The 12,139-nt window shown below is 39.2% G+C and overlaps 1 protein-coding gene across 14 annotated transcripts in view; it reads left to right on the top strand.

The window, feature by feature from the left end:
• The window catches only part of LOC110002867 (pleckstrin homology domain-containing family A member 5), a 75,103-nt gene extending 63,240 nt beyond the window's left edge, over positions 1 to 11,863 (top strand). For 11 of the 14 annotated variants that reach the window (XM_065957077.1, XM_065957075.1, XM_065957074.1 and 8 more), the window contains 14 exons: positions 79 to 141; positions 229 to 309; positions 1,039 to 1,188; positions 1,319 to 1,420; positions 2,000 to 2,158; positions 3,385 to 3,540; positions 4,128 to 4,248; positions 5,416 to 5,531; positions 6,668 to 6,883; positions 6,975 to 7,136; positions 7,346 to 7,479; positions 8,400 to 8,542; positions 8,786 to 8,885; positions 10,711 to 11,863. In XM_065957077.1, coding sequence (XP_065813149.1) covers positions 79 to 141; positions 229 to 309; positions 1,039 to 1,188; positions 1,319 to 1,420; positions 2,000 to 2,158; positions 3,385 to 3,540; positions 4,128 to 4,248; positions 5,416 to 5,531; positions 6,668 to 6,883; positions 6,975 to 7,136; positions 7,346 to 7,479; positions 8,400 to 8,542; positions 8,786 to 8,877 — 1,695 coding nt within the window. In that variant the 3' untranslated portion in view covers positions 8,878 to 8,885; positions 10,711 to 11,863. The remainder of the gene's footprint in view (positions 1 to 78; positions 142 to 228; positions 310 to 1,038; positions 1,189 to 1,318; positions 1,421 to 1,999; positions 2,159 to 3,384; positions 3,541 to 4,127; positions 4,249 to 5,415; positions 5,532 to 6,667; positions 6,884 to 6,974; positions 7,137 to 7,345; positions 7,480 to 8,399; positions 8,543 to 8,785; positions 8,886 to 10,710) is intronic. The other 3 variants (XM_020658606.3, XM_065957080.1, XM_065957076.1) reach the window with 2 other exon arrangements.
• The last annotated feature ends 276 nt before the right edge of the window (positions 11,864 to 12,139 follow it).

Raw genomic sequence — 12,139 nt, 5'->3', positions numbered from 1 at the left:
CACTGCATTAGATCTCCACCTTCTAATGTGTATGTTCATACTTCGAGTCTCTGTGTAATATTCTGTCTTTCCTCACAGCTGAGTCCAGAAGACTACAGCCAACACGCCTATACCTGTATGCCAGAGGAGGTGGACACTGATGTAAGTTCAGTGTAGAACTCTTCTATGAAATTAAACTCTATTTAATGAAGATCATGGGTCCCAACTAACTATTGTTTGTGTCCTCAGACCAAACTGAGCCGTTTGTGTGAGCAGGACAAACTGGTGAGGACACAGGACGAGAAACTTCAGCAGCTGTACAGAGAGAAGGTGACTAAACACGGCACATTTGTCATCATTACTTTCTAACACACACAAAAAGAGAGTTTGACATGTTTTGAAGGATGTGGTGCCAGATGACAGAATGTAAACAAAACAGAATACACAGTTTACAGTCTGAACGACAAGAATAGCTTCACTTTAGTTTATATGCACTAAAGTGAGAGAGAGAGAGAGAGATAATGCTTGACTTAATTGTAGTTGCTCTCAATAGCTTTTAAGAAGTATCTTGTTGCAAATTTAGACACGTGTATTTATTTGTTTGATAAAATGATAAATAAATGAAACACAGAAGAAAATAAGTCCTGAAGTTATCCTATCTATTGACAGTTTTGATCATTCATTAATAAATTACACAATATAATAAATTAAGAAATAACTGGTTAAAATGCACAAATGATTGTTTGTTTATTTTTATTATTAGATATTGAAAGTAGAGATTTGACTCATACTAAGGGCTTGGTCAAAGGATGATGGGCAATCTTTTAATATGTTGTACATTCAGCACTTTGCTAATCACAGAAAGGTTTTTTTTTTTTTTTTTTTTAATAGAACCTTTAATAGAAATATTTGAGCTAAAAACAGACTTGTGAGTCAGAAAAGTTTGTGAGGCTGAATAATCCGCTGTGACTTTGTGAAAGTTATCAGTTCTGCAAGGCTACAGTGACAAATTACATGCTCATGCTGGATGTGTATTTGATATGTGGTTTGTTCCCTCAGCACACCCTAGAGACAGCACTTCTGTCAGCCAGCCAGGAGATAGAGATGGGCTGTGATAACCCTGCTGCCATGCAGAGCGTGATCCAGCAGAGAGATCTACTGCAGAGCGGCCTGCTCAGCACCTGCAGAGAGCTTTCCAGAGTCACAGCCGTGAGTCACACAGTACATTCACACACACACTACACACAATCATGCTGGGCACTTGTGTTGTCTTCCTTCAGAAGTGCTTCTAAAATTAGAGTTTGTATCATTCACAAAGTTTATTTCCTACTTTAACCAGGAGTTGGAGTGCTCATTGAGGGAGTATGACACGCTGGAAGGAGATGTGACTCTGGCTAAGAATAACCTTCTGGAGCAGCTCGAAGCATTAGGAAGCCCTCAGGTAGGATCCTTCTTGTGACTGAGTCTGTGCTGTTTTTATCTTTCACCACTTCTGTCATCTAACACTGATATGATATAGTTGTCAAACTTTGCCAGATTACCTGTAACATTTAGTTGTCCTTTTTGTACACACTTCTTTTAACACAGAATAATAATAAAGACTGTTGTCCAGTGCCCTTAGCTGCAGTGTTGAAGAAAGTAACTAAGAGATCAATGCAAAAATAGTGAGTAATTGATGACTGTTGGGATTATAGAGCAGGTCCTAATTAAATCTGTCTTCTGTCTTGTTCTTCATCGTGAGTGTAGAGACAAAGAGAAATGTTCTAACAGTTATTCCTTGTTGAGTCAGAGTCAGAGCCAATGATAATTCAAAGTAGAGAAGTCAGTGGTGGGGGGTGGAGGGGCAGGGTGCCAGGACATCATATTCTCAAGTGCCCTTCACTCACAGACAAACCTGTCATCATCAGTAAGGAGCTACTGGTAATTATAATCTGTCTCTCTTGCTCTGAAGTAAGGGTTACTAAGGTTAGCTGATTTGTGAACATGTGTGTGTGTGTGTGTGTTTTCTGTGCTCGCCTAGACTGAACCGCCAAGCCAGCAGCACGTCCGCATCCAGAAAGAACTGTGGGGGATTCAAGATGTGATGGAGGCCCTCAGTAAACATAAAGCTCAGAGAAATGCTGTTGATGGTGTGAACGTCTATGGGTCCAAGAACAACTTCAGCAAGCACAAAAATGAGGTGAGGAACCACCAGCAGAGACAACAAACCATTCAATCACCAAGTCGTAGAGCTTTTGTCTGCTGAAACATTTGTATTAGTAGTTAATCCACAGAAAAGGAATAAACAATTTATTAATCCTGTCACTGTGTAGATTTTATATAAAGCAAAAGTGCAGCACATGCATGTGCTGGTCCTCAAATGTGAAGGTTTGAAAAACAAAATAGCTTAAAATATGTAATGGTATAAATCTCAATGTCTCTGCTCAGAGCATTAGATAATATAATACATTCATGAGGTGCTGATTTAAAAAATATTTATATAAGATAAATATTTGACGGTATGTCCCTTTTTTATTTCATAATTTGAATATATTTAATTGTGTCTGTTGATAGGACAGATGAGCAAGTTAAAAACTGTAAACCGCTATTGAAAGATTTATTTATTCATTTATTAATATATTTTTGAATGCAGATAATTTACGGTTAAAAAAAGCGGCATGATTAAAAAGAATAATTGATCATAAAATTAGAGTTGTAATTCCTTTATCACTATTGATAATGCCTCTGAACCTGCGGCTATCAGTGAGAATACATGAATACACCAGTCGATGTTTTCACTAAGCAATATTTCCCCGTTTCTTCTCTTAACAGTTGCCTACAAAGGAATTATCTTTTATGGCTGCCACACAACTACAGTCTTAAAGTGGCATAGAAGAACAATGCTTCAATCACACACACTGAGGCTTCTTTTAATTTAGAAGGTTGCTGCTAATGTTAGCTTAGCTTGTAAGCAGATGCACAGCTTGTTTTGAGGTTTTAGATCCCAGAGGTTTACTGAGGTAAGCCATGCAACAACGATAGCAATGACATCACACCCATACAGGGGTAGAAACAAATAATAGGAAGGAAAAAAATGCTGTCAGAAAATCTCAAATAAGAATAATCTGTTGTTGCAGCTGATAGTTCTCTGTACCCAGATTCCCTGCAGTTCTTTAAATGATGACCAAACTAATCTGAGTGCTCAAACTGCCAGCCTTCCTCGTGGACAGTCAGAGTGCTCCTATCAACATGGATGAGTTTCTAGCCATGTGACAGCATGTGGATCTGTCGATCCGACTCAGCGGCCTGTTTGGCTGCCCTGTGGGCCACAGCTACTCTGCACCAGATGGCTGTTGCCCTTAGCGTGCGTGGTGGCACCATGTGTCACCTTGCTTCCTGTCCTGTCATGCCCTGTATAATCCCCAGGAGGAGGACTCGGTACCCCCACGGCCACCCCTACCCCAGTCCTACGAGCCTAACCCCCCCACGGTGCCCCCCTTGCCCTCTCATGCCGGTGTGCGCACTTCATCCCTCCACAGGCCAGAGGACAGGAAGGCCAGTCACAGGAACAGCACGCACAGCGTAAGCTCGTTGGCCTCATGGCTGACCCCGCCCTTAGCTGTGTCATCACACATCATTGCTTGCTGTGGTGGTTTTCAGTTCTATTTTTTTGGACAGCTCATGTCATCTGGATCATTTCTTGGTTGGATCATCATCACATCCCTTTATTTACTCGATGACATTCTTCCATCATATGATTTTTTTTTTTCAAAGCAGATGAAGACTCATTGCACATTTATTTTTATAGTTGAACTGTCTCGCCTTTCTTTTCTGTGTTGAAATGCAATCATTTTGTTTTTGTTTTGTTGTGTTCTCTCCTTGGTTTCAATCTAGGCCATGTCTGAGTTTGAATGTGTTTGCCTGCTGCCTTCTTTTTATTTGGCTGTAAAACAGTCTGTTGACCTCAAACTGCATGGAGAGTTTTTTCCTACATCTGTATACTCTTGTGTTTTTTGATGATTCAGTCCGAAAAATCTGTTTGCCACTGTCTCTGAAGTCATCCTGGAAGAAAAAAAATCAACTTTTTTCCGAAGGTTTATGACTTAGTTTGGAACCAAACTCTCCACAATAATAAGACAATGCTATTTTTTTCTTCTTCTTATCATCAGGGCCCAGACTACCGACTGTATAAGAGTGAACCAGAGCTCACAACAGTGACAGAAGTGGATGAGAGCAATGGAGAGGACCGATCCGAACACCCGTCTGATAGGGAACATTCTGGAAACAAAGGTACATGAGAAAGAACAATGACAGCCAATATGATGCCAGTTATATGCCCTGTTTTAAAAAAAAAAAAAATATATATATATATATATATGTATATATATATATGTACACACAAATATTGTTGACACTAATAAAAACTCCAAACATTTCTTGATGAAGTTGGACTGTGAAACTTATTTCCAGCACTGATTGTTGCCTTGGTTACCATGGCAATTACACAGTAACACAGGTATCTTTTTGACTAAGAGCTTAGCTTAGACTTTAAAGAGGTATAGGTCAGGTCACATATTACCAAGTAAACATCAACACAACAATCAACGGCAACCATGGTTACAATAGCGACCTGGGGACGAAACTTTGTGATTGTGATGAATTTAAACTTTTTGTGGCATTTGAGCTAGTGTAGCTATCTTCTTCCTGAGTCTGCTGTTTCTGCACTGCCCTGCACCTACATGATGTGCGTATAACTACCTCCTTTTTCTAACCATGGATACAGGGCCACTTTTATTTCTTACACTGTAAAATTCAAAACTGAACTTTTCTAACCAAAATGAAAGTGTATCAGTGCTGGGATATCCAATGTATTTATCCTTGTTGCTCAACTCTTTTTAGACTTCATGAAACAATGTGTTCCCAGTTCTCTGTGAAGTAGTGTTAAAGAGATCTGCTGAGATTTGATCAAACAGCTTGCACAGCAAAATCCAGATGTTCTGAAGATGAATAATTACACTGCAGCGCCGCACTCGTTCCACAACACAGCACAATCAATAGCAGCGACCTGACGATGAAGCCTGAAAACACCAAAAGAAAACGGCAGCACAGTGTACTTAATGCCATTCTTTTACATCTTTTAAACTTGAGAGTCTCACAATCCACAAACAATTGTTTTCACAAATTCAAGTCAACAATTATCAACAAACAATATTAAATCATTTATTGGAGTATAATTTACAGTTCTCATACAAGTTTAAACGTTTGAAAAAGAAGTTCAAATAGTTCTACAATTTGTAAAATTATCCAATAACCATTTTTTTTTTAAATTACAAGTAAGCATGCTCTATTTAAATCAGCTTGTTCTCTGCAGTAAATCATTATTTTTGTGTTATATAAATCAGATGCGCTGTAACTGAACCAGATGGCTGAGTGACCCTTTGTCTTTGATACCTACAGGGATGTCCTACCCAGTTGGTATTGTCCCACCCAGGACCAGATCTCCAGTGCCTGACTCATCCTCCATAGCTTCATATGTAACCTTAAGGAAGAGCAAGAAGCCTGATCCAAGGACGGTGAGTCCATACTTGTAACTCCAGAGTCATGTGACTTCTGATAGTCACTGTACATTTTTCTGAGAGATTGTTTTTAACCTTGTGAATATTGCCATTTTAAAGATTTATTTTAGGGGTTTCTTGTGCCTTCATCAGAGAGACAGGACAGTGGATACAGTTGGAAAATGAAAATTCGCTGAATTACTATCACACATCTGTTAATTGATTGTTAAGCTCCTGTTTGAAAGCCAACATGTGGCAGAAGAGGTCACTCATCACGTGGCCGGGTGTGTGACTCAAGCTCTTAAAACCAGTCTGTCATAAAAATGATGCCATGTTTGTTTTATACAATTTCCAGCCTCAAACACGATGAACTTTAACATACTGAACATGTCATTAGTGCACCACACTAGGGTGTGTCCTCTCTTTAATGCTTCTGTTTTTCTTAGTGTTTTTGTGCCTAAACCTGTCTGAACTTTGGAAAACATCAGCTCTTCACACATGCTAACATACATACATTTAGCTTGTGGTTGTAGGAGTGTATCACAGGCCTGTAGAGTTCAGTTTAGCCCTCTGGGTACCAGCATCTTGAACAATCTGGACAATGTGGGCTCACATCCTCAGGCTTTGGGCTGAATCCAGATCTGCCAGCCCCTCCAGCATGACACCATAGAATGTGAACAACTTCCTCTCAATTCACGTCACATCATCTGTCTCTCCTGCTGAGGGATTATTTAGCCCCCAGTGTCTCTGAATGCAGCAAAGCATGCAAGCAGGAGTGAGTGTGCATACACAGCAGCCAGTCGACTTGTTTCCATATGTGTTGTTGGGACTGCTCTTTATTTTAACCTCCGAGTGAACGTTTAAAAGTCTTTTCAATAGTATCGGTTTAGTTTTGACTGCAAGACTGTTGTCCTTGTTAAAGGACATTAAAAGGTTTCTCTGCACAGTCGAGTTTAGACTGTTTTATTATCATATTTACTGGGACAATCTGACCCAACCACACCATGACGGCATGTAGCTACACACCCAAACTGTGGTTCTGAATAGTGGTTAAGATTAACCATGGTGACATTTGTCTCTTAGCATGACATCATTATTGACTGCTCTTTATTGAGTGTGTTTTTATGGCTGTCGTTGTCCTCTCTGGAAAACAGGAGCGTCCACGCAGCGCCGTGGAGCAGCAGCTGGGTGCTGCGGAGAGCAGCCGGCCAAGGATGAGCGTGGAGGAGCAGCTGGAGAGGATCAAGCGCCACCAGCAGGGTGCCCTCAAGGAGAAAAAGAAGGGCCTTAGCATCCGGGGTGGCAGCCAGGAGAACACACCTTCTCGCAGTCACTCATTTACCAAAGACACCCACTTTAGAAGCATGCAGGTATTGTGCACACTGCTGCAGAAACCAAAGCATTACTTAAGTTAAAGTGGCCTAAAATTATTATAGTTGTCTTGTGTTTCTCTCTTCTTAGACACAAATGAAGCGCAGAGATGATGTGGTCAGCTTTGACATTCAGGAGCTGGAGGACTCCCTCAGGCAGCAGGAGGTGGTGAGGGAGCAGGAGACGCCCGCAGAGGAGATCGCCCGTCTCAAAGAAGCCTCTCAGGCTGATATATTAAACATGGACCGAGAGGTAAGGACCAGCAGTCGGCTCTGTCTCAACAAACTGAGAGGACTAACATTGTAACAGCTGATTTATCAATCTACACCTTCCTGTGGATTTCGTTCTGATTTTATATTTCTTTATAGATATGATTTTTATGAAGGAAATCTCATAGTGATCGATGTATTTGTTTGAAAGAGCCTATATAAAGTCTCTGTCACTTTGTATTGTGTTTTCAGCTCGCAGTGCCAGACAAAGTGCTGATTCCTGAGCGTTATGTAGAGTCTGACCCGGAAGAACCTCTGAGCCCTGAGCAGGAGGCTGATAAGCAGAGGAAAGTTGACCGCATCAAAGCTCTCATAGCCAAAAACAGGTAAACAAACCGTCATAATCTGTCTGTACTAGTAATGTTTTATTTACATCGGCAGTTCTGCTTAGACCCTTGATGCTGGGTATTGATCGTTCCTCTTATAGCCTGCGTGCTGATCAGTGCTTTAGATTTGCACATAAAAAAGCTCTTGGCATGGGTGGCATTTTAATCTAAATATAAGCCTCCTTTAATTTGTTTTAAAACATGTCTTGTCTGTCCTAGGTTTATTGGTTTTATTTTATTCTGAAACCTTGTTTACAATCTGCCCATTCAGATCCCCAACCATTCCAATGTACTTTTCTTGGACGTCTAAATCCTTAAAATGTTTCCGTCTGACTCTAATTGCCTAAAAGTATTGCAGTGGGTCATGTTTATAAACCATTCATAGTGTTCCACATCATTTGAAATGGACTGCAGTGGAGGTACCTCTTAAAGCAATGTGAGACTGCTAGGCAAGGCTGACGCATGAAGAGGCACATTTTATTCTGTGAAATGTATTTAAAAATATATATATATATATTTGTAAAAACTAAAATGAAAGTGATTGTGAGGAGTCTCTTGTGATGGTCATCACCAAAAGACAAACAGGGAAACATCCCTTTTCATCAATCATTTTCTTTATTAAATAAAAAGACAAAAAATGTTTCAAACTCTCACTTAATTCATAGTATTATTTAGACCTACATAATAACAATCAAACCCATGCCCTCATGTTCAGATTGTTTGTCTTTTGGAAAAGACGAGGGATTTATAAAATATATACGTTTACATCTCTTTAATTGCCTCTGATTCATGAGTGCATTTAAAGTAGAAATCATCATCTGTGATATTTTCTGCTTATGGAACCTGATTGGTATTGTTAGAGTTAAAAAGTTATACATGTGTTTTTAAAGACAACATGTTGTATTTGTATTTTCTCCCAGCATGCAGAATGTTCTGCCTGGTATGGCTCTAAGCCCAGAGGAGGATACCGTGGACGAGGTCACCGTACAGGAGAAAGAGAAGATGATTAATATCTCGTACGAGTTGGCAGCAGAGGCCTCCAAACGCAGCAAGCTGGTAGCAGGTATGTCTTAGGAGAGAAGAGGGTGAGCCTTGTTCTTACAGGTCACTACTTTTTAATGTCGGTTTATGAAACTGCAGTTCAGTCATTTATCATTATATTAAGTTATTCATTAAATTCATTGGCTCCTGTCATTATTTTTTGTGTTGTTTGGCTGTTTAGTCATTAGCTGCTTATTGGATTCATTTTGTGTTGTTTAATGTGCGCCTGCTTGTTTGTTCAACATGTTGCTCTGTTTCATTGCAGTGAAAAGCCTGTCGTCTTCTCCCCCACCCCTTCCACAGTCTCCTAACACACCCCCTCAACTCACTGATGGGTCTCACTTCATGTGTGTGTAGTTGCACCAGTAAGGGCATTCATCTGTTTTGTCCATACTCAGTGTTTATAAGTGTTTAATGTTGTCTTTGGGGAGGAAAAGCACGTCAGCATGCTGCCTGACTTATACTTCTGCGTCAAATCTACTCGGTAGCATTCGCCATAGGTTCGCGTAGCCATGTACCTTTGCAAAAACCTACACACATGCGCCTGATGTCCACCACATCAAAAATTTAACTAAGCATGGAAACAACGCAGACAGTGATTGGTCTACATTTTTGCACCACTTGTAAAACATTGAGATATCGAGTCTAATTATTACAAGGAATAAATATATTTTCTTTGCATCGTGAACCTCCGTGCGTTTAACATAGGCTAACTAGTAGCCCGAGCTAACAATGCTATTGAGTTGTACATTCCATCCATTCCATTCCATCTCCTGCGATGTCTCCTCTCTTTTCTTCTTTGCAATAATTACAGTATAATCAACTGCTGCTCAATATTCACTGCTGCTTCATATCAGTTCTGACTCAAACATAATACTCTCAGTTGTGGTCGCCATGGTTTCCTTTACACATATAATCAGAGAATGTGGCAGAACCAAATACTTTCGATATCACTAGCACAGAAATGGCACTGTCATTTGGTGTTAGTAGGCGGAGGACCTGCAAAACTACGCAGACACAACGGCGTAGGTTGGATGCAGAAGTATAAACCAGGCTTAAGTCATGTTTTGTAGTTTGCTGTAGAGCCACCATTTTTAATGTATTGTGGTAGTGCGTGTAGTCTGTGGAACAAATGTCAATGTCAAATGGCCGTAACAAACAACCAGTGCCCAATGTATAAGGTACACCAAAACAATCTCAAGCAATACAAAACAAAAACTTAGCTCTAACTCTTGAGTACATTAAATTATGCTTATTACTGAGGTAAATAGACTTGAGCTTCTATAGCGCTTTTCACAGTCTTCTGACTATTCAAAGCGCTTTAACAATGCCGGTCACACCTACCCATTCACACACTGATGGAGGTAAGAGATTGAATGTGCTTCTCAAACGGGGCTATTTCAGTTTACATACATGAGGGGGGCAGAATATTAGAAAACAGTCAATCACAAAGCACAAAAAGTTTGATCTAGTGAAGCCCATCTGGCAAATGAGTATGACCAACTTCAAGGTCAACCATGAATGATGCATCTTACTATTTTTGCTTTATGTCTTTGCTAATTGTTTAGACTCCAAAACACCAAGTCAGATTCCTTTAATGTGATTAAATGTGTATTTGGCAATGAAAGAACATATTCTGATTATGATCTCGGGGATCCTTAGTTTGGTATACAAATTGCTAGCTGGCAAATGGAGCAAAACACTGATTGGAAGCATCAAAAGTCCTATTCCTCAAAGGCTGATTTGCTAGATTACGAGTCACACATCCTTATCACTTAGAATTACACAGCAATTTTCCCGCTTGCTAAGTCATTGCTACCAAAATAATATCTCAGAGGATATATTATTTGGTTAACTAACTTTACCAGTTTACATTATTCACAATTGTGACTTGGATATTATGGCAAATGTTGTTGATTGTAACCACCAAGAAATGATGTAGCTAATGGTATAGAGCAAAGTTGTTAAGATGAATAAGAAGCTGGTCATTCACATTCAGTCTCCTTTATGTTGCATCTCTGTGTTTGCCGATGCCTTGCATGCTCACACTGAACAGTATAGGCATCATCTAAGTAGACTTAACAGCTGTTATGTAGAATGAAACAGACTGCACTGGTGTATCTAGTAAATGTGGCCCACTTGCAATAGAACTGAGTCCACATTTGAAAATCTCCCTTTCTCTTTCTGCAGCACAGGCTCTGGCCTCAGTAAAAACCTACACATGAAGGAAGAAGCCTTGGAGGTATAAAGATGCTTCAGAAGACTTTCTAAGAACATCAGCACAAGGCTACTGCCTACAGAGAGAGAAACTGCCTATTCTGAACTCTGGGGTCTTAACCTCTGACTTCTATACTCCCACTGTGACGTCTTAAGCTCCTATGCCACCAAAAACATTTTGTGTGACAGTTTCTGTTGTTCTCGCCTTTTGGGCACTCCACTTTCCTCAACCTAGAGAGGCAATGCAGCTTTGATACTGTTATAATTGCGGTTCCATTTTCATTTTTTACAAGACTTTTAAGGTTGTTTTTCATTATTTATATGGTTTTATTAGGTTCTTGTTTAAACGTGGGTCAACTGTACATAGATATGAGGCAAAAAGACTGAAATCTGAAGTTAGACTAAAGGCTTGTTACATAAGGCCTCTTTTTCACCACCTATCCCATAAGGAATGAGAACTTTTTACATCATTTTATTTCCCTCAAATCTTTTAATAAGTCACCTAATTAGTTTTTCAGACATCTGTCATTAACTAGCCTGTCATATTTATCTACTGTATGAAACATTTGTCTATGCGAAAGATTAGTATAAAGAGATATAGATGATCTATTATGATGAAAGGGGGGGGGGGGCATTTCATTACTGCAGACTGATTATAGAGAAGACTATTTGTAATTTCTCCTTTTCCTGGGTTGTTGTTTAAAAAAGGATGTTTTGCAGTACCTGTCGCATTGTTGCCGACAAATATGTGAATGTTCAGCCTTCAGTCTCTCTATACTGTCTTTTTTTATTGCTGAGATATATATTTAAACAAAGAGAAGGAAACAAAGCAGACTTTGGTTCTATTTTATGAAATGTTGGTTTGATGTCTTGGAACTAAAACGAAGATTAGCACATGTAAAAAGCAATACAATTTAAATGTTTGTGGATCCAGGAGTAATATTTTTTTTTTTCCTGTGTGTAAAAAGTGTAATTATTAGAGGTTAACTGTGTATATACTGTACATGGTATAACAGGATGGGAATATGTATCCATCTTAATGGTTACATACTAGATTTGATTTGCAAATGTTCATATTCCATCTGTTTTATATCATGTTAAATAAATGTTGCTGTTCTTTATAAAATGTTTTTGTTTCTTTTTGTGTTGTACCACCCTTATAGCCAGCTGTAGTTGGTCCTGTAGTAATCAATAATGTACATCTACACATTGCTTTAAAAAAAATGTGAATATGAACTAGTTACTGCATTCATTATTTTAGAAAGAAGCTTAGAATGTATGCTATAAAAGAACCATTTGACTAATTTGTAAGTCTCATCAGAGACTTGTAGGATACAGATAAAGGTAACTGTGGAATGGTCTCATTGGGTTGAGGTTTAAGCTCGTTTAAAGATAACAGGAT

Source organism: Labrus bergylta, chromosome 7 (assembly GCF_963930695.1).
Source record: "Labrus bergylta chromosome 7, fLabBer1.1, whole genome shotgun sequence".
In the NCBI taxonomy this organism is placed as follows: domain Eukaryota; kingdom Metazoa; phylum Chordata; class Actinopteri; order Labriformes; family Labridae; genus Labrus; species Labrus bergylta.
The sequence above is the reverse complement of the archived record's forward strand: the minus strand, read 5'-3'. Positions and strand labels throughout refer to the sequence as shown.